Raw genomic sequence first — 20,050 nt, forward strand, 5'->3', positions numbered from 1 at the left:
AGGGAGTAAAATTAGGCCTCTGGCACCACACTCATGACACGAAACGCGGAATTACTTCCACTTCACGCCTGTTTTCTGTGTGGTCGTGGTATTACACCGGGCGAACCGGCCCATTCGTGCGAAGATGTTAAAGCGGGCTCTACCACTGTTAAAAACTAAGGATAAATCTCTAACCGTAGAATTCCACTAGCTCGTCGGAACAAAAACTACTAAAATATAGCCTGTTATTCATTGATAATTCTTTTTTAACGGTGAAAGTTTTTTTGAATTCTGCCGTGAAGTTTTTGAGTTTACTGTTTACATCTAAAAAAATGTCGTATTCTTAATATTAGTATGTAGATTAACCTTTAATTCTCATTAAAAAAAATACAAGTGTTATGGAAGGTTTATAGGAATAGACGAATAATACTTTATTCTTAATATTAAAATATATTCCACAGAGATGAAAAGATGAGGCGCTTTCATATTGGAACGCCTTAAAACTCCGCTGTCGCAAACTCGACGCTTCTAACAGGAATTTAATTAAAATTTTCACGAGAATACGACTCATAAAGATTGTCGTGATAAAAAAATCGGAAGAATCGCTGTCGGTGGCTATTTTTAACTTTCTAATTTTCATTTTAAACTTTTGCACCAGTCGTCATTATAAGAAATGTAGAGTATTTTCGTAAAATAATTAATTAGAATGGAGGAATTTTACAAATTTCACTTGGCATTTTTATAATCCCCTTTAAATTGAGTCCAGCTGTTAAAAGTATACGTACAAGTTATACAGAAATAGACATAAAAGGATCATATCTTCAAATTCATACTATATCATAAAAGAAAAGGAATCACACAAGTATAGAAATGCCTGTTTATTTTATGTCTTTTCATAAAGAAGTCGGTATTTTCCAGACCAAGCTTAGGCAGCTGAACGCAAATCACTATGTAATCTCCCTTAATTGTGGCTAAATTATTTTTATAATGTTGATACTGTGCGTCTAATCGATTTTTAACACATCAATTAAAAATTAAAGTCATCGATAATCTATGCTAACCATAAACCAATTAATCATGGCAATTGGCAACACTCGCCAGAGATAACGGTGCTATTGAGAATTAATTTGCCTGGGATGTGAATTGGTGCTTTGGTGCTTGGGTGCAATGCGGTATCGCACAATGCAGTTGGGCTTTGACGAAATGCGATGCATCGGTGCCGGCCGCGAGCCTTTGATGTATAAAGCTGTTTTGTTTGAATGAGCTTTCGCCGTGCCGTTGTGGATGTTTGTAGTGATTTAACGTTCGCAAATCGTTTGATTTACGTCCACCGTTGAAAGCATTTTTGATCGTTCTGTTCAGAACAATCTTCATAGTAAGTTTATATTTATGCTTTCTACGCGGAAACAAAGAAGAAAACATTGTCGGATCAGTTCTGGAACACTATTTTAAAACATCTCCAGAGAATTTTAAGTTTTAAACCATGGCCATAAACATTTAAAGTTTTTACATTTGCGACATCATACAAGGTAACACAGAGAACAAATCTGCCTGAAATTCTCTGATTCGTGTATTTCAGTAGTTCCTATACGTATATGTTTTAATACCGCCGGTCCATGGGGCAAATGCAACCCAGTTTATTTTCATTGCGCGAACTCGGTGAGCCACAAAGCGCGTCACTGCTTACCAACACTAATCGTTAGTACAGTCCCTTAATTGATTGCTACTAAATGTTCCTACTTCATCATGTTTTATGTTTTACTCAAATTTTTTGACCACTTTAAACAGAATCATATTTCAGCTAACATTACCTTAGAGCTAAAGACATTGGATATAAGTATGTGTGCAAAAGTACTGAAAAAATAATCTTTATAATAAATAGCAATATTACTTCAAACAAGCTAGAAACTTTGTTAGTGTAACGGATGCTTACTATCCATAGATACGTCGATGTAATAAAATTTGCTCCATTTTATCTTGAACATCTTTATTGAAGAATTATTCGCGGGAATGCTAATTAAATTCCTCTTGACGACGACATCAAGTTTGCGACAATCGAGTTTTAAGCAGCAATTACACTAGACAAGAATTTACGTCTCAATTCAAAACTTTCGCATGCTGAGTAAGATACTTTCTATAATATTAAACTTGTTATTTTATTGAAATTAGCCAGAAAATATACAGCTATATTTCATTGCCAGTTGTAGAAAATAAATGACGAATAATGAATGTTAGCCTGATGTAACTAAAACTTTATAAAACGATTCTAAACGCAAATGATTAAAATACTCGAATGCAAAGTTGCAAAGGCAAATGAAATGCAAAGACCTTCAATACCGCAGGCTAGTAATCTTTGGACACTACTGTTTAGTAGTAAAAATAGGTTCATGCAACAATGGACTTCTTAGAAGAAATATGACTGCTTACAAAATGTAAAAAAGCACGACATTGTAGACAATTGATGTCAGCTAAGTAGGTCAGTAACATTTCACTGGGTAAGCTACTTGAATTGACCCATTGTAAGAATGGTGCATCGTCAAGGCTATCGGGTAAACAAACCTATTTACATAGTCTTGTATGTACTTATCTTCAGTAATTGATGCAAAGCTCTCAAACGATTTTGCACTAAAGATACTTAAGCAACTATATTTTGGGAGTTATCGAGTTTAATTATTTCGTGACCCCATAATGTCCCGGGTTTTGAAACGAAGGTAACAAGGAGGTTCTTCTTGCTATAGGCTCAATTGTGGTCGTTCGATAGGTTCAATGTAGGATACCGATAAAGGCTAGTTTCTTGTGTTAACTTGTACTTTATTTTAAAATGCATTCTATTTTTTATAAAAATTTTAATTAAGTTAAAGTAGAGTTAATTTTAAAGTAGAGCATTTTTCTAATTTATATAAATAGCAACATTAATTTTTGTCTTTGTCTTTTGTCACAAACGTCATCCGATCTAACTTGTCATTTCTTCTTGTTTTCAAGGAAATTATTGAATATCGACACGAAGAAACAAGGTATTTCAGTAATATAACGAATCAGATCTAATCATGGCCAACATACCATTAATGTATGCTCAAGAAGATTGTGAACTTGGTGGAAAGGAATCGATAGAGGTAAGAAAGTTATGAAATCCATTGAATTCGTCAGCTGACCTTATCTATTGACAATAATACGATTCTGTTTACTGCAAATAATTACCATAATGTATTCATAACTCGATATACAAGCCATAGAAAGTTAGAAGTAGAAATTTATTTTGTCCCAAATTGACTAATCTAGTTTGTTTACTTTCTTATTAAAACATATGCCTATGTAATGTAGCCATTTTGTATATTTTCTTGAACTCAAAACACTGCCACTATGACAGCAGAATAATCAATACTATGTTGTAATCATAACTTTTCCAGAATACTAAGAACTTATTAAAACTATGTAACCGATGTTTACTTTATGAACTTACTATATATTTTGATTTAAACTCTTATAAATTGACTGTACATTTTTAATGTATGTTCTATTCTCAGGATGATTTCGCATATCGCAACAATGTGATGAATGCTGATAAAGAGATCCGTTTGGGTTTTGTGCGCAAAGTGTATGGTCTTCTCACAGTTCAGTTGCTGGCTACGGTGGCTATTGCAGCAGTTTTCCTGCTTGTCAAACCAGTACAACTGTTCATACACCAAAAGTATGTATAGAAATTTAATTATGAGATGTTTATTACTAATATTATAAGAGGAAAGAAAGTGTTTTAAATGTCTTATTTTTTACTTTGCACATCATAATTACCTGCTAAACATCTAATTTGTATCGAAATGGTTCGCAGTAAGAAAACTCTATTAGAGTTATGCTCGCCTGTACAACCAACGCTCAATATGTATATTTTTTTGTGATTGTTTTCCTTGTGTACAAAGTGTAAATAAATAAATAAGATCTTTGTATGTATTGAAATAACTCAATAATTCTGTTACTATTAGAAAGCTTTGTTATCACTAATTAACTGAGTATTATTAAATTTCACATGAACAAAATTGCAAGCAACTAATATGACCAATTTGTTTACTGTACTTACATTACCAGAATTATTATAATTAGTTAAATAGAGTCTATATGGATTACTCTAAATGTTGGTTGTTATGAGACTGTAAAGAATAAAACACAGTTAAGGAACCTGTGAAAATAAAATCATTAAACCTTTAAAAAAACATGAAAAAACATGTTAAAATAACACAAGGCTGATTTAATTCTGGAGTTTGAAATTAATCATACTTGATACTAATATTATAAATGCGAAAGTTTTGATGGATGGATGTTTGTTAGAATTTGTAGCCTAAAGGGCTGAACGGATTTTGATGGAATTTTGTATGGATATAGAGGATAGTCTGAAAGAACACATAGGAGATTCGATTTTTTAATTCCACGCGGACGGAGTCGTGGGCAAAAGCTAGTATTAAAAGAAGTGCGTGTTCTGATAATTTAAATTACCAAAATAGTTGTACTTCATATTTGATAGATAAAGATAAGAGTTGAAAGATAACATGTCTTCCTGTCAATGCTATGAAAGCATGTTTTCTGCCTAACAAAGATAATGTAATACAAAGAAATAAGATAACAAACTTTTTTTGTCACGCTGGCAATTTAGCTTTATGCTACTATTAATGATTTTTTTTTTCTATGATACAATTATTCTGTACACCGAAACAACTGAACAATCCCTTGACCGACCAATTGTAAAATGGTTTAAAAAAATTAAAGTATAATCTACATTACAACTCTGTTTTCCTTCTTTAAGCTTAGGTATTTAAGTGAAAAAAGAAATGTTTAGTATTCAGTTGTTGATGTGTTTTCAGTGACTGGATGGTATTCATTGCCTTCATATTGAGTATTGTGACGTTGTTCGCTCTAATCGCGAAGCGCCGGGATTCCCCGGCAAACTTTTACCTTCTCGCTGCATTCGTGAGTATATTGCAAACAATTTTTTTTAGAGTTCCTTCAATGAAATGAAGAAGTACATATGAAATCATTCAAATCTCAAGTATACCTGCAATATGATGTAATGGTTTATGACTACAAAAATACATACATTTAGTTGCATGTGATTCTCAATGGTAGAAGACATTGATGGTTATTGTTGAAGCCCAAAGTATGTCCCATGATTCTTTGCAGATTTAGAGTAATTTAATCTAATGTAAAAAAAAAATATTTTCGACTGAAACTTGCCCCATGCTTCTTAATATCGTTTGGACATTTTTTTTATCTTATTTTCATATATTTTAGTTCATGGATATTATTGTTTTCAGACTGCTGTGCAAGCGTACACTGTGGGTGTGGTGGTGTCCTTCTATGATACATTCATAGTGCTGCAGGCGCTTGCTATCACCTTCGCTGTCGTGTTGTCGCTCACCCTGTATACACTCAACACTAAACGTGACTTCTCTTTCATTGGATATGGGTGAGTACCATAACTATTAATTAAACGTAAAGTACGTATTAATTGATGATAAATAAATAAAATTATTAAACAAAAAGCAATAAATTCAGACTTTTGGTATGGTTTTTTTAATCAGAAAAACTCAAAAACTACTTTTTTCTTTTTATAACATAAGGTGGCAAACGTCCAAGCGGCCACCTGCAACCGCCAAAATTGCGAAGCATCAGCTGCCCATAGACATCCTCAATTGCAGATGCGTTGCCTTCCCTTGTACGACGGAGGAGGAGACTCACATTAAGAGGATATTTCCCCTTACTATGCATCTCCTCCACCGTCAAATCCACCTCCTCTTCCCAACCTCTTATAAGAAAAGGGTGGTAAAGAGAAAGGGACTTAAATTAGGCCTCCGTCACCAAACTCATCAGATGAAACACGGAATTGCTTCCATTTCACGCCTGTCTTCTGTGTGGTCGTGGTATTACTGAATGCGTGCTGGCCCTGCAGTGCTAAGATGTTAAACCGGGCACTACCACTTAATAATTTTTTATTATGAAAACAAATATCAGATCAAATTGGATCTCAAATCACTGCATGTTGGATATACATATAAAAATCCAATTTAAAAAACTCCTTATCGAAGTCAGTTAAAAACAGCTTTTAATTGAGACAAAAGAAAAGTGCAGTAATATATATAAATTTATGCATTTTAGACTGGTGGCTGGACTCAGTGTGCTGATTGTGGGCGGGCTAATCCAAATCTTCCTGCAAAGCTCCGCGTTCGAGGTCGCTCTCTCTTTCGCTGGAGCAATCTTCTTCAGTCTCTTCCTCATCTTCGACACTCAGCAGATGATGACCACATTGTCTCCGGAAGAATACATCCTCGCTACAATCAATCTGTATATGGATATTATCAACCTGTTCCTATACATTCTTCGTATCTTAAACGAAATGAATAGAAACTAAAATACACTTCTTCGAGTCCTTTTGAAGTTTGCTTGGAGAATTTTAAGTTTATCAATGTTAAATTATATTAGGATTTTGTAACATTTTTCGTTTTTTTATAAGTGCGATTGAATTTAAATTATATTTTTATTGTTTTCAACATTCCCTGTATTTATGAAATTTTGTAAATTTTTCAGTCACTTAATCTCGTCTTTTAATATTTTATGGAATATATTGTACATATTTTTTCCTGTATTCTCAATGTATAATTTCTTTAACATTAAGCATATGTGATTTTTTCTTATGCACTTAGAGCACAGTATTATTTTACTTTCTACTTTTCAAGTTCTCCGGTTTAATCTTTTTTAATTTATCACTTGTTTTTAAATCCTTTAACAGCCATAAATATATTTGACAATGGCAATTGTTGTATTAAAATTAAATTATATATTTGTTTGGAAATACGACGTTTTATTTTTCCACATCTCCTAAAATATCATCATCACCAGCTCACTATACTTCCTCACCGAGGAGCTCGGAGCCTACCCTAAATTAGGGTGGTGACTATGACTACACTAGAATATGACTGTTAGAAATATCCTCATTTTACTATTAATAAAACAACATCTATATTATTTAACTATTTATTACTAATTCACTTTTTATACAAAAACATGCACAAAATAAAATAACATACATAAAATGGTACAGTTTACAATGGGAAATTACACTATCTAAACATTTGAAAAAAGTTATTGCTTTATTTCTACACAATTTCCACATTTCAGAACAATTTAAACTGCTATATCTAAACATGGACAAAACACTAATACAGCCTTATAAATAAACGAGGTACAAAGTTAAACTTTGGAATAGACTGAGTATATACATCACCAGCTTACTATATGTCACCGAGGGGCTCGAAGCCTACCCTAAGTTAGGGTGACTAGGCCATAGACAACCACACTGGCCCAGGGCAAGTTGGTTGACTTCACACATATCTTTGAAATTTTTCGGCGATATGTGCAGGTTGCATCACGATGTTTTCCTTCACCGTAAGAAAGTCGGGTAAATTATGTACATATGAAATTTCGAAAATCACAGTGGTACGGCGGGATTCGAACCCAGGACCTGTAGATTACAAGTCAAGTGCTTAAACCACTGAGCCACCGACGCTCTTGTATATACACATATTAGTATTAATATAACTACTACTATTAGTACTAATATTTGCTTATACTCAGTTTATTCCTAAATTTAACTTTATACCGCGTTTATTTGAAAGGCTGTTAAGTCTTTAAAAACTTTTTTGTAGCAAACAAAACAGTTCACACTAGTGGTCGCTAATTTGCGAAACTGTAAAAAAAAAATTCAAAACTCATGATTGTAATTTTTCGAATTAAAATAGCTTCTTTAATTTATCTTCGACATTAACAATTCTGACCAGAAGCTGTATTTAACCAGTATTATCTGTATAGATTTAATTCGAACAACCTAATGGTTGTTGTTTTTTGTTGAATGCAGTTTTATTAAGTCTGTGCAGAAAAACTCAAGTTATAAAACTCACTATATCAGTCCATTAACATTTACGCATATACAAAACAAAATTAACTGCTATCACTACCAAATACACTTCTTAAAGTGTCCTCGGTTTGCACATCACCATTTTCATTCACTTCACTGTATTGTTCACTTGTATGATATATCTCTTCGTGTATTGTCAAATAATATTTATCACTAAACTCTTCACTGCATGATTCACATTTATAAGTAACATTTGTTGGTTCCTTTATCGGTTGCCTCATTGAAAACGAGTTCTTTATTATCGGTCTGCAAAGGAGAGAAATATAATAAGCTATTGAGATGAAAATTAAATCTTGTACATTCAAAAGAAATTATGAGCCAAATAACTAAAAAGTTAAACTTGAATTCGCCTAATATTATAAATATGAAAGTTTAGATGGAAACATGCATGTTTGGATGAAATTTCTCATAGACTTAGAGGGTAGTCTGGAAGAGCACAGGCTATTCACTTTCGTTTTTTTAATTCCACGCGGACTGTGTCGCAGGCGAAAACTAGACTTAAATTAATACTTTTTAATTTCTTTACCTTTTAACATCCTCCAAAGTCTTGGGTTTCTGTGGTTCTTTATTTGCAATAGCTTTACATGTGCGGCTGTGTATTGTCAGCTGTTCAAATGAGTCAAACTTTGCCGAGCAAGCGTAACACACACTCTTGTTGTGACAAGTCTCGTGGACCATTAGATCTGTTGACGTCGTAAATCCTGCAAATTAAACAAATATTAGATGATTTGAACAAGCTTAGTTCATTTTGATCCAAGAAACTTTTGTCCCTGACAGTCTGTATGAAATATTAAAAAGTATTATAAGTAGTCTATGTTTTGTTCCAGAATAAGTTACATGAATTACACAGTATGATGTAAATATACAAATTTTAAAGATAAAAGTTTTTATTGTTTATTAATTTGAATCATTCTTTAACTTTTGGGAACCTACACTATCCTATGCAGAAATAGGCTATTTTTATTATTAGTGTACGTATTTTAATTATACTCACTCCTTTGACATGTACCACAAACAAATTCCTGCTTCCGTTTCCTCTTCTCCGGTGAACAACTTCCAGACTTTCTTTTCACAGATTTATATGAATGCTGAGCGATCACATGAGCCTAAAAATATCATTACAAAATGAGTACATACTTCTCTATATTACCTGAAAATAAGCTATGGAAATGAAATATTATTATGACCAGGATGTGAACCTTTCTATTTCTAAACAGAAGAATGACACTCTTGAACTAAATTTATTGAAGACTAGCTTTCGCCCGCGTCTTCATCCGCGTGAAATAAAAAAAAAACAAAAGTGTTTAGGCTATGTCTTCTTTTAGAATATCCTCTACATCTATGCTAAGTTTCTTTGTGATCTGTTACGTCGTTTAGGTTACAAACTCTACATCCATCTATCTATCTAAACTTTCGCATTAATATCAGTAAGATTACCTTCAAACCACTAACACTGTTCAGTTCTTTGCAGCACAGCATACACACCAGCGGTAGATCTGTTGGTATAACATCTACATCTTCTATGTCACTGAGAGGTTCCTCCTTAATTTCTAGAAGCTGAAAGTTTAGTGAAAAATTTATCACAGTGTATTAACCTATGATTGGTGACATATTTAAGTAACTGGTGACGAGTGGTCTTTAAAAACTGGTGTCTAATATGTAAAAGCACAAAATAAAAGTACCCAATAGAATATAAATGTAATTTTTAATTAATAATTAGCTATTACAATCAATGTAGAAACGAAAATAAAAGATCTGAAAATAGAATCAACTTTTAACACAAACTATTACTTTATTATACTGATCTATTTTAAATGGATATTAGAAATTTGGTAATATCAGCTTAATTAAACATACTTACATCCTCTTTATTATCAGTACCATTTGTTAATGGAATTTCCTCTTGTGAATTATGAAAAATATGTCCTGAAACAAAAATAGTTTATCGACTAATTTTATCATAATGTATATGTACCAAGAATACTGAAAATTGATTGAATTTACATAGTTTAGAAGAGCATTGGTAGCTCAGGGGTTTAACCTATAACTATGGACGTATTTTTTTTTGTCACGTACCTTTGGACGTGCGGTCTCACAGACGCTATGTTCAAAGGCGAGTTTCACACTCAAATCACTTTAAAAACAGATTTTTTATGTTATCCCCTGTATAAGTTGCTAAATGTAAATAAAAACATAAAATGCATACATATTTTTTATTTCTTCATAACAAAAACTAACCGTATAACACAGGTACGCACTCTTTCCAGACTTTTTGTACGAGATCACTATAAAGGAACGTTTTTTTTTTAAATAAATTGTTTAGGCACCAGGGTGACTTTATAAAATTAAAATTACAGAAAATAAAACATCTCTTCTAAAAACATAAACATAAAAATTCTGACAATGACACAACTTGGACATTTTACTGGCAGTTTTTGCACTGTGGCTTTGAGCACTGAAGGCATATTGGCAGCCGACAGCCTACACATATGTAAGTTGTCTTTCTTTTTATCTTTGGAGGGCAAAGTGCACATGTCCTGCGTTTAGAAACAGTAGTTTCTGGGACTTCTGGATTTGGCATATCAGGACCCAAAACACGTTTTATCGTCAGTGTCAATTCATTTGGCAAACGAGAGTTCATAACTCTTCTTTGCAATTGAGGTACTACCAATGATCGTGCCAGTTCCTTTAAAAATTTACCTCTATCCAGTCCTCTGTGTTGGTGTTGGTTATGTAAAATGTAGGCATTTATGCCACATAAGTCCAGAATTCTGTAGAACACCACCATAGGCCACCTTTTTGTTCGTCGACTACTCGAATAAATCGAACAATTTTTGTCGGTTTCATCTACCGCGCCTTTGGTGGAGTTGTAAAATAATATCATCTCCGGTTTAGTTGCCTTCTCATCTATTATGTTGCTATGATGCATAGAAGATACCAGAAGTTCTGCCTTATTCTGTTTTGGTACATGTGAACACAGAGTTTTATCATTTGTAAAGCCAAATAATGTTGATCCAATCTCTCTTGATTTATGTGGCTGAAATTCGTTCGGAATTTCTCGTTCATTCTTTTTTACTGTCCCAACGTACGTAAGTTTCCGCTTGGACAGTTCATCTACTAGCTCGACAGATGAAAACCAATTGTCTGCTGTCACATTACGATTGGTTCCTTGTAGTGGCTGTGTCAGTCGTAAAACGCACTGAGTGGGTACAAGAAATTTTTTTTCATCATCTGATAATCCAGTCCCATCGCAGCCTTTACCCGAATACAAATATCCATTATAAAAGTAAAAGGTCTTGGCGTCACACAATGCATGAATAAGAAGACCATATTTACCAGGTTTGTGAGGCATGTACATAACCATGTGAGTCCTTCCACGAAACTCTATTAGCATCTTGTCTATGGTAACATATTCACTGACATTATATAGTTTTTGAGAATTGGTAACAAAAGCAGTAAATATACCAGAAACAGCAGCTAATTTATTAGTTTTTAGTCTCTCAGAACGATCAGCTGGGTTGTCAAAGCGCAAGCATGACAAAAGGACTAAAAATCGGGTTTCAGACAAGCAGCACCTGAATATTTCAGAGCCTGTGCCATCGGTAGCAAACAAAAAACTTGTCGCTGCATGATTCAACTTCAGGACAGCAGCATAATACAATAATCCCAGGAAAGCATTCAATTCTATCATATCTACATCTTTTAATTCTGGCCTCTCTTGCCGCTTGAAGTGGGCTCTCAGCTGGGCTATTTTAAAGTTGGTCCAAGTCAAAATAGTTTGCCGCATTTCGGAATCAAAAAGTTTATTCCAAATACTAATGGGATCTTTCTTTTCATCTTCTGTCAGCTGTTCAATGGATCTAGTACTAACCGCTATGTTGTGCTGTGCAGTACAAACTCTTCTTGACTGTGGATTGGTAGCACATTTGTACCGATTTTTGCCATAGCAATACTTAGTCCGTAGCTGTGTAAGTGGAGAATCGTCGTCTGAACCATCAGAACTTCTGACAGAATTGGAAATTTTGGAGTCCTCGGCCATTTCTCGATCACTCACGTGATTTTTATCTAAGTCCTGTTCGTGTAGTAAGCAGTCATCAATGTCTCCATCACTATCACACTGATCTGATTCCAGAAGTACATCTTCGAAAGAAGGGTCATCTAGTCGTAATAATTTATTCTCCTTGGGAGCTAAAGATGAGCTTGACTTCCTTTTGGATCCTGAAGTACTAGGCCTTTCATTATCCGTCATTTTCAAACAAAAAACATCTACAATAAAAAAATATTGTAAGCACAATGCACTACAAAAACACGGACGTGAGGTCCTACAGACCGCGATCGAAATAAAATATCAAATAACTCACCAATAAGGAACCATCGACGCAACCTCTCGCTTCAATCTTCATTTCACTACTAAACGTGAAGCTACTAAGGCCGGCAAACGCGTCTGGTGCGGGATACCCGAATCACAAACCACGAGCGGTCTGTGAGACTGCACATCCATAGTTAAAGGTTAAGCACTTTACTTGTAATCTACAGGTCTTGGATTCAAATACCGCCATGTACCAATGTGATTTTCGATTTTCAAATTTCATACATACATACATACGTACATAATTTACCTGATGTTTTTATGGTGAAGGAATGCATTGTGATGCAACCTGTACATATATTGAAGAAATTCAAAGGTATGTGTAAAGTCGACCAACCCGCACTGGGCCAGCGTGGTTGATTATGGCCTAGTCACCCTTTAGGGTAGGTTGCAAGCCCCTTAGTAGGGACAAATAAGGAGCTGGTGATGATGATGATTACATAGTTTAGCCGAATAGCAATTTCTAATTAAATAGGTACATACCATTTAACTCAAGATAAGGTGATTGCACCCCATCACTTTGTTTATTTTCTTGTGGTTGTGTTAACATTGGTTGTATCAACTCTTCGGGTTCAATTTTAATTTCCAAACTGGCCATTCCCTCTCTAGAATCTTCCATACCATTATATTCATCCTCCGACATCGCTTCTTGCTTGATTTCAACATCCTCATAACTGTCATAGATTCTGTTGATATTCTTGTCTATTTGAATAGGCTTAGGCCATATTGTCTCGTTACTATTGTCAAGATTATCAGGTAATTGTAGATGTTTCTGACGCAGTAATCTGTCATTTTTACATACAATATATGCAAAATCACATGCACTCTGTAGTTTGAGACAACAAGGCTCACATATAACTTTAGAGTATTCATCTGTTTGTGTGATCTAAAAATAAAATTTAATGTGTAAAATAAGATACAGTTGAATATTTTTTATATTGTGCATTTCCATTACATTGAAAAAATACTTCATTTAAACAAACTTGATAAATTTGGAGGTTATATTAAAGACGATGTTTCTGAAGAGAATGCACCGATAGAGAAATTTAAAACAGTAGTCTTAACTTTTTACATGTTTTTCGAGAATAGAATCCATAAAATACCTGCACATTCGCGAGTTTGGCTAAATCCTCAGCTATAGTTGACTCCATTCCATCCCAAGGTGGTACCCAGCATTGAAATAAATCGACCAAAACTGAATTATTATCAAGTGCCTGGAGACATGTTCGGCATTCCGCCAATCCACATTCTGTAGGGGGTATTACTTCTTCTTTATCTTTACTCATGTTCCTTGACCTAAGCCACAAAATCGAGAAGCTTTAGTCTTATTATAAATACAATTTTGAATCATAACTTAAAAAAAATCACAAAGACTATGTAAAAATACAAAATAGAACAGTCAAGTCGAAAGTAATGTCATCAACTGAAAACAATATTGACGTTTTAAAAATGACGATAAACTAGATTAGACAAAAGTCACAATTTTTGTAACAATAAAACAAAATTATTCATGTATTTTTTTGTCCAGATATTTAAATACCTTTACATGAATTATATAAGGAAGACTCTTATTTTTAGAAATTATCACACTATCTGTACACTCAAGTTATTTTGTATTTGTTAATCGACAATCTTACTTCATCTGTCAGAACGTTACTATAAGGCCAAATAAGGGTACGAATTTTAACCTCAATAAAAAATATTTTATGTGCGAATCACAACTGAATATTTCATAAGATAATTTGATATTTTTAATAACTTGAATTATCCGTATACGTTTTTCCTTTATCACGCAGGAAATGAAACCAAACCAATGTTGACTTGTGATATAGTTGTCTATGGTGCTTGGATATCTCGTATTATTTAAAACATACATTTTGATTACCACATTTGCCTTATTAAGAGAATTTTATTGTTACTTACAGCTTATTTTGAGCAATAATTTTAATAACGTTACCTTCGTAATAAAAGTAAACTTTAAACTTCGTGACAATCACACTATAATTTACGTCACAGATAAAAAACACATTCGAAAATTGGAACAATAAAAATTAGGAAGGTAATGTCAAAAATAAAGAAATGTTCATTCTTCTATTGATTACCTTTAACTTTTAAACTTTTTATTTTACTTTCTAATTTAAAATTTCATTTCCATTCACAACGTAAAGTATGTTCACACTAACTTAGTAACCGTACGAGGTAGAGATGGGTCTTGTCGGTTTTTTCGTCAACTAAACATACTTCTTAAGTAAAAAGACAGAGAGAGCATTTCTTTCATACCTTTCCGGGCTATTGTTTTCCGATATTTCATTTTCTTCTAATATACTCTCTTCTTTAACTTTTAAAGACATCTCTTGTAACTTTTTTACGGTTTCTTTTAAAGTAATAAGTCTATTTTTCAAGTATCGATTGTTATCTCGAAGTTTCTTAATTGTTTTGTTTTTATCATTTAAATCAATCTTACTCTTTTTACACGCAGAAATTGCTACCTAAAACAGTGCTAATAAAATAAGTCACCCAATTTAATACCTAGCAACAAAAAGAGTGTCCGTACATTTTTAGAAGGTGCCCTTTTCGAAGTTTGCTGTTGGCGTTTCGATATCTCCTCATTTTTAATATGTTTTTCTTGTTTTGTTTTCTGAAATAGAAATAAGAATGACGAAAACAACTATGCTTCATTTTATTTTGATAAAAATTTTTCTTCATATTGATTTGCGAATAATCGTGATAGAACAATTTACCGAGCAGTAGCAGGTGCGAAGAGTTGGTATTGCCCCTTTGTTCAATATTCGCTTGATGTTAGAATATACCTTGAAACTAGCTGTGGTAAAGTGATCTGAGCAAATGGCACTTGTTGCTGTAGGATGCCATTTATTATTTCTATTACAAAATTTTCTCCATGCTTGCCTTGTTACAGGATCTCTAGGAAACCTTTAACCAAAGTTTAAGGAATTACTCGGATTTTTATTCGATTGTTTAATCCGGTTAGAATAAAATTTTTTTAGTCACTATTAAAGTCACTGTTATAATTTTACATCAAAAACAAAATTAAGGTCTTTATTAATAATTGTAACACTGCTATTTACATATATTATGATCCTCCGCGAATGCGATACGGCAATCATACGATGTCAGGGTCAAATTAAACAGTAATCCTATAATTATATCTTGTTTTCTTTTACGCACGTCTAAAGGACTCAACTACATATGAAGAGTTAAGAATCCAAAACTGCAATCTTATAAAACATAACATAACGAAATAAGATATTTTAAAACATCAAAATCGATATAAGAAAATACGGTGGGGATTTAACTAATTTTATATGAATGTAATTTTTTAAAGAACCACTTCTTTTTATAAATTTTACAGTTAACCGTAAATGAACAATAAACATCCCTATAACATCAGCAAGTGGTTTATTGACGTCTAATGAGATAAACGGAAATATAAGGATAAGGCCACATTTTTAATACTACACAACTAACTTGTGATAGGAGACATTATCTTTTCGTAAATTCGAAGTTTTTGATCTTCTTTTACACATGTAAACTGCACAATTCACCATGTTTAGCACTTTAAAACTACACAAAAAGTCTTTAGAAGACCGACGTCAAATAAAGTACTTTCGTATTACTCGTATGGTCAATTTGGCCCACAGACTAATAGTGGTGTGAAATGGAAGAAGTCGATCCGACAATTTAATAAGATCAGAACAAGAAAATGTCTATTACAGTTATAGAAGGTCTAAATGTAGGCTAATATTTTTGTTAAATTAATTTGAGAATCGCACGTAAAAGATAATTTTATCAATCTTATCGTATATAACATGTAGAATACTTTTAAATTCCCAAACATGGATATCCTTTTCACCTTTCATTTAATATTTTTTTATCTCTTTAGAAAATATATTTTAGGTAGCTTTTAAAATTGTCGAGATATTTGACTTTAGTCTTTGGTATTTGCAAAAGTCAAAAAATGTAATAAACAAAGTGCTGTCAAAATCAAATCAAAATTGTCAAATAGTGTTATTGAAAAGCACGTTTTAGTTTTGCCTCGTGCTAATATTTCAATAAGATATGGAAGAAAATACACCAACTGTTAGCTTAGTATCATGTATGCATTTTGTGCAAAGAGGAGTTGCCAAATCAGTTCCTGAAAAAGTATATTTCGTTCACAGTAACATTTTTATTGAATATATTTTTAATTAACAATTTCTAATTCTACATGTTATTCCAGATAGAATTAACAGAAAAGGAATTGGAGAAAATAATCAAACAAACTGCCGATGATTTGAGGTATTTGTTACTAATTTCAACTTAGTTTTACATTCTGTTTTGTTTCCTAACAATTATATTTATTATTTGATGTTTTGATCGTTATACATTACTTTCACACCGTTCTATAAAATGTCAAGGATTACAGAACAAGGCGATGACCAGAGTGATGAAGAAGGTGAAACAGAAACTGCTGAACCTCCAGCAAATCCTAATGATGAATTCAATTTTGAACAATATGACGAGGAAGATAGCTGTAAGTAAATACTTGAATTATTGTTTAGTGTATCTAACTTTTAAAATAATCCAACCGATCATAGCCCTGTGACTCTCGGAGCAAGAATGTAAATCAATTGACATATTTATCATAATTGGTTTAATAATTTAGATGTTGCTCCAATTAACAAATTACTAAATTAGTAATTGAAATCCCATAATTATTAGGCCTTTAGTTTACCAATAGAAACTTCAAATGTTTAGGGATGGCATAAACTATGTTATCATGCTCAGACTTCATGTTCACACTCGATGAATGACAAGTAATAATAAATAAGATTATTGCAATTTTCAGTAACAGCCAACCCTATTGGTATTGGTACTGTGGCAACTTTGCCTAACTTAGGAGACCTCAGTGAAGATGTTCAGATAAGAGTAAGTGATAATAATTTTAACATAGCTGTATATTAGTATATATATTTTATAAACTTATTTAGAAAAGATATTTCATAGTAATGTTGTGAATACAAAAGTTTGGATGAATAGACGTTTCTGCATAGCTCAAAACAACTGGAATCTCAATGTTTGGCACAGATGTAGAACATAATGTATAAGAAAACGTAGGCTACATACTAGGATGTTTTTGAATGTATGGATGAAATAGCAGTTTAAAGCTAAATAAATACATTGAAAAGAAGATTCAAAATTCATGATGTTATATTTAACTCTAGGTGTTGCTCGTGACTTCATCTGCATGAGTTAAAAATTATAGCTTGTGTTACAGATAAATTACCTTTCTAATGGTGAAAGATTTTTTTTAATCAGTCCAGTAGTTTTTGCATGAATCAAATACATACAAAAATACAAATGTACAAATCTTTCCTCTCTATAATATTAGTATAGATTTGTTAATGTTGATGTAAATGTAGTAAAATGAACCCTGCTCTGTTTTACGCAGACAGAAGGACCGGACAGTGATGAAGAGGATGATATAATCAAGCCAACAGACAATCTGCTACTGGTTGGCCATGTGGAGAGTGATGCCAGCGTTTTAGAAGTCCACAGTAAGTGGTATCCATATTTTGAACACATTATGATTGTTTTTCTTAAATTATTAGCAGATTTTTGTTAATTTACTACTACTTGTACCATTACAACTAAGCTCTAGGATTTACAGATACCGCTTGCTTTTGTCTTAATTTTAATCTTGATGTCTTATGAATAAACTAGCTGTTCCCGTGCGGCTTCATCCGCATGAAATAATGAAAATTGTCAAATTATCAATAGCAAATGTCAAAATGACATGATATGACAAACCTTAACAATCTTTTTTTTTGATGTTGGCAACAACTTATGGTCTCTTTCCCACATTTGGGTTTTTATCCAAAATATTAACCCCCTAAGTTAATTGGCGCGAAAACATATATCCTAAAGCATGACGTAAGGATATTGTTTTTTATTAAGGAAAAAATTATTCAAAAATATGCTGTAAATGCTATCTTAGGCAACAAAGTGTGTGTTTACGCTTTATTATATTAGTATAAATTAAAATTTACTGTACACTTTTAGAGCCTTACAAATAAAAGCAGTATAAAGTTAAACTTGTAATAAAATAATTATAAGAAAATATCAGTACAAATTTTGCTTATACTCAGTTTATTCCTAAATTTAACTTTACACTAAGTAAGAATTGTATCCCCTAATTTAGGATAGGCTCCAAAGCCTTCAGCGGTAACCTATGGTGAGTTGATGATGATAAATAAATGTACCTTTCTGATATTATTTTTTAGTTTTCAATAAAGAGGAGGGTTCATTCTATGTGCATCATGACATCATACTGCCGTGGTTCCCTCTCTGTATTGAGTGGCTCAGTTATGATCCAAGCGATCCACAACCGGGTAAGTTTCTTATACTTGTGTAGATTTGTATTATCCGTGCAAGGGCGGATCCAGCTTTGGCGCCAGGGATCACATAGTTGTTAAGTCAAAAGCTTGAAAATTATGTTAATATATTTTGTCAAGCTCTTGACCAACCGGCTCAGGGTCTGGTCATGATCCCCATGACCCCCCCCTGGATCCGCCATTGTATCTGTGCTTGCAAGTTACATCTTTAATTAATTAGCTTTGAGAATTCCCAAGTAATGTTTTTTTTAAACCTATTTTACTCTATAGTTGAATCTATGAATTATAAAAGAAATTTCTATTGATAATTTTAGTTAATCGATTTCCTAAATTCACTATTCGTCTTTCTAGTACACTTCGGAGACACTGTGGATGTTTATGATTAAAAAGAAGATATATTTAAAATAGGAATCTAATGTCACCTGTCATCCTGTTTTTTTATAAAAATGGTACTCACATATTAAATTTAAAATTCCTGATTTATTTGTTATTCTCATTTAAACATGGTCCTTCGAGCCGGATGATTAAGGCTAGGTCAAAGACATAAATGAAATTTTATATCCATATTACATTTGTGAAGTCTCTTTGGTTTGACGTTCACCTCCTAAAGCCTCCTATCGACTCACATGTTCTCTTTCTATGACTTTACAGGTAATTTATGTGCATTGGGTGGTATGGATCCAGTCATACAAGTATGGGACTTAGACATTGAGAACTGTCTAGAGCCAGCATTCAAATTGGGCAAAAAACCAAATAAGAAGAAAAAAATCAAACGTGTTGGTCATAAAGATGCCGTACTTGATCTATCATGGAATAAAAATTTCACGTAAGTTAGATATTTAACTTAAATTTTAACGTTGTAAGTTAAAGTGGACTGTTAAGTTCTTGTTTTTTTTTATGTCTCGGCTTTGTTATATCTGAAGTGATTTTTCTCTACTCTACGAACATCCATACATCCATCTAAACTTTCGCATTTATAATAATAAAAAGATTACAATTATATATGTTGGTTAGATAAAATAGGATGGCAGGTATACAACTTTTTTGACCGAAAGGAGGTACTCAATTCGTCTGTATGTTTTTTTTGTTCACTTTCTCTTTAGTGATATAATTTGTGAGTATTTGTGATTTTGAGACTATGTTTTATTGCAGACATGTGTTGGCGAGCGGGTCCGCAGACAACACGGTGCTGCTGTGGGACCTGGACCAAGGCACGCCGCACACCAAGATCAACTGCTTCACTGACAAAGTAATTTATAAATATCTACTACTCTTCTAATAATTTCCTTTTTGTTTTCTGAGATCGTAGCAGTTAATTCATACAATGGAACTTAAATGTTTCCTCTTCCTTAG

The 20,050-nt window shown here is 32.9% G+C and overlaps 3 protein-coding genes across 5 annotated transcripts in view; 2 read left to right on the top strand and 1 right to left on the bottom strand.

Moving 5' to 3' along the window:
* The first annotated feature begins 2,915 nt into the window (after window positions 1-2,915).
* On the top strand, window positions 2,916-6,780 carry LOC106111050 (protein lifeguard 4-like). The gene is made up of 5 exons (XM_013293015.1): window positions 2,916-3,092; window positions 3,504-3,667; window positions 4,830-4,935; window positions 5,280-5,431; window positions 6,121-6,780. The coding sequence occupies exons 1-5, from the start codon at window positions 3,027-3,029 to the stop codon at window positions 6,371-6,373; spliced, it is 741 nt and encodes a 246-aa protein (XP_013148469.1). The 5' UTR covers window positions 2,916-3,026; the 3' UTR covers window positions 6,374-6,780.
* Window positions 6,781-7,587: 807 nt separating this feature from the next.
* Window positions 7,588-16,019, bottom strand: LOC106111171 (zinc finger protein 449-like). Of its 3 annotated transcripts, XM_013293184.1 has the most exons (11): window positions 15,792-16,019; window positions 15,047-15,236; window positions 14,860-14,943; window positions 14,586-14,794; window positions 13,409-13,601; window positions 12,789-13,191; window positions 9,798-9,862; window positions 9,374-9,493; window positions 8,931-9,042; window positions 8,463-8,637; window positions 7,588-8,182 (listed from the first exon to the last, which is right to left on the bottom strand). In XM_013293184.1, the coding sequence occupies exons 1-11, from the start codon at window positions 15,869-15,871 to the stop codon at window positions 7,960-7,962; spliced, it is 1,854 nt and encodes a 617-aa protein (XP_013148638.1). In that variant the 5' UTR covers window positions 15,872-16,019; the 3' UTR covers window positions 7,588-7,959. The 3 variants fall into 3 exon arrangements, 2 of the variants coding, with proteins under 2 accessions (XP_013148638.1, XP_013148639.1); XM_013293185.1 differs by lacking the exons at window positions 14,586-14,794; window positions 14,860-14,943; window positions 15,047-15,236; window positions 15,792-16,019 and adding an exon at window positions 13,943-13,962; XR_001226145.1 differs by lacking the exons at window positions 7,588-8,182; window positions 8,463-8,637; window positions 8,931-9,042; ... (4 more) ...; window positions 15,047-15,236; window positions 15,792-16,019 and adding an exon at window positions 10,013-12,514 and having other exon boundaries at window positions 9,471-9,493.
* Window positions 16,020-16,291: 272 nt separating this feature from the next.
* The window catches only part of LOC106111019 (periodic tryptophan protein 1 homolog), an 8,688-nt gene continuing 4,929 nt past the window's right edge, over window positions 16,292-20,050 (top strand). Inside the window, 8 exon segments of the mRNA XM_013292984.1 lie at window positions 16,292-16,466; window positions 16,543-16,601; window positions 16,721-16,836; window positions 17,152-17,231; window positions 17,755-17,860; window positions 18,587-18,694; window positions 19,349-19,523; window positions 19,850-19,952. Of these exon segments, the coding sequence (XP_013148438.1) occupies window positions 16,383-16,466; window positions 16,543-16,601; window positions 16,721-16,836; window positions 17,152-17,231; window positions 17,755-17,860; window positions 18,587-18,694; window positions 19,349-19,523; window positions 19,850-19,952 (831 nt within the window). The 5' untranslated portion in view covers window positions 16,292-16,382.

Source organism: Papilio polytes, unplaced genomic scaffold (genome assembly GCF_000836215.1).
Source record: "Papilio polytes unplaced genomic scaffold, Ppol_1.0 DF824180.1, whole genome shotgun sequence".
NCBI lineage: Eukaryota > Metazoa > Arthropoda > Insecta > Lepidoptera > Papilionidae > Papilio > Papilio polytes.

What these genes read in the sequence shown, in the direction of transcription:
- LOC106111050 (XM_013293015.1), top strand. Translation starts at nt 3,027, where the DNA reads ATGGCCAACATACCATTAATGTATGCTCAAGAAGATTGTGAACTTGGT. An exon ending in TTTACCTTCTCGCTGCATTC is followed by an intron (nt 4,936 to 5,279) that starts GTGAGTATATTG and finishes TATTGTTTTCAG; the next exon opens with ACTGCTGTGCAAGCGTACAC. An exon ending in TTCTCTTTCATTGGATATGG is followed by an intron (nt 5,432 to 6,120) that starts GTGAGTACCATA and finishes TATGCATTTTAG; the next exon opens with ACTGGTGGCTGGACTCAGTG.
- LOC106111171 (XM_013293184.1), bottom strand. Translation starts at nt 15,871, where the DNA reads ATGGTGAATTGTGCAGTTTACATGTGTAAAAGAAGATCAAAAACTTCG. An exon ending in TTGTGGTACATGTCAAAGGA is followed by an intron (nt 8,638 to 8,930) that starts GTGAGTATAATT and finishes TTTAATTTGCAG; the next exon opens with GATTTACGACGTCAACAGAT. An exon ending in ACTTTGGAGGATGTTAAAAG is followed by an intron (nt 8,183 to 8,462) that starts GTAAAGAAATTA and finishes TCTCCTTTGCAG; the next exon opens with ACCGATAATAAAGAACTCGT.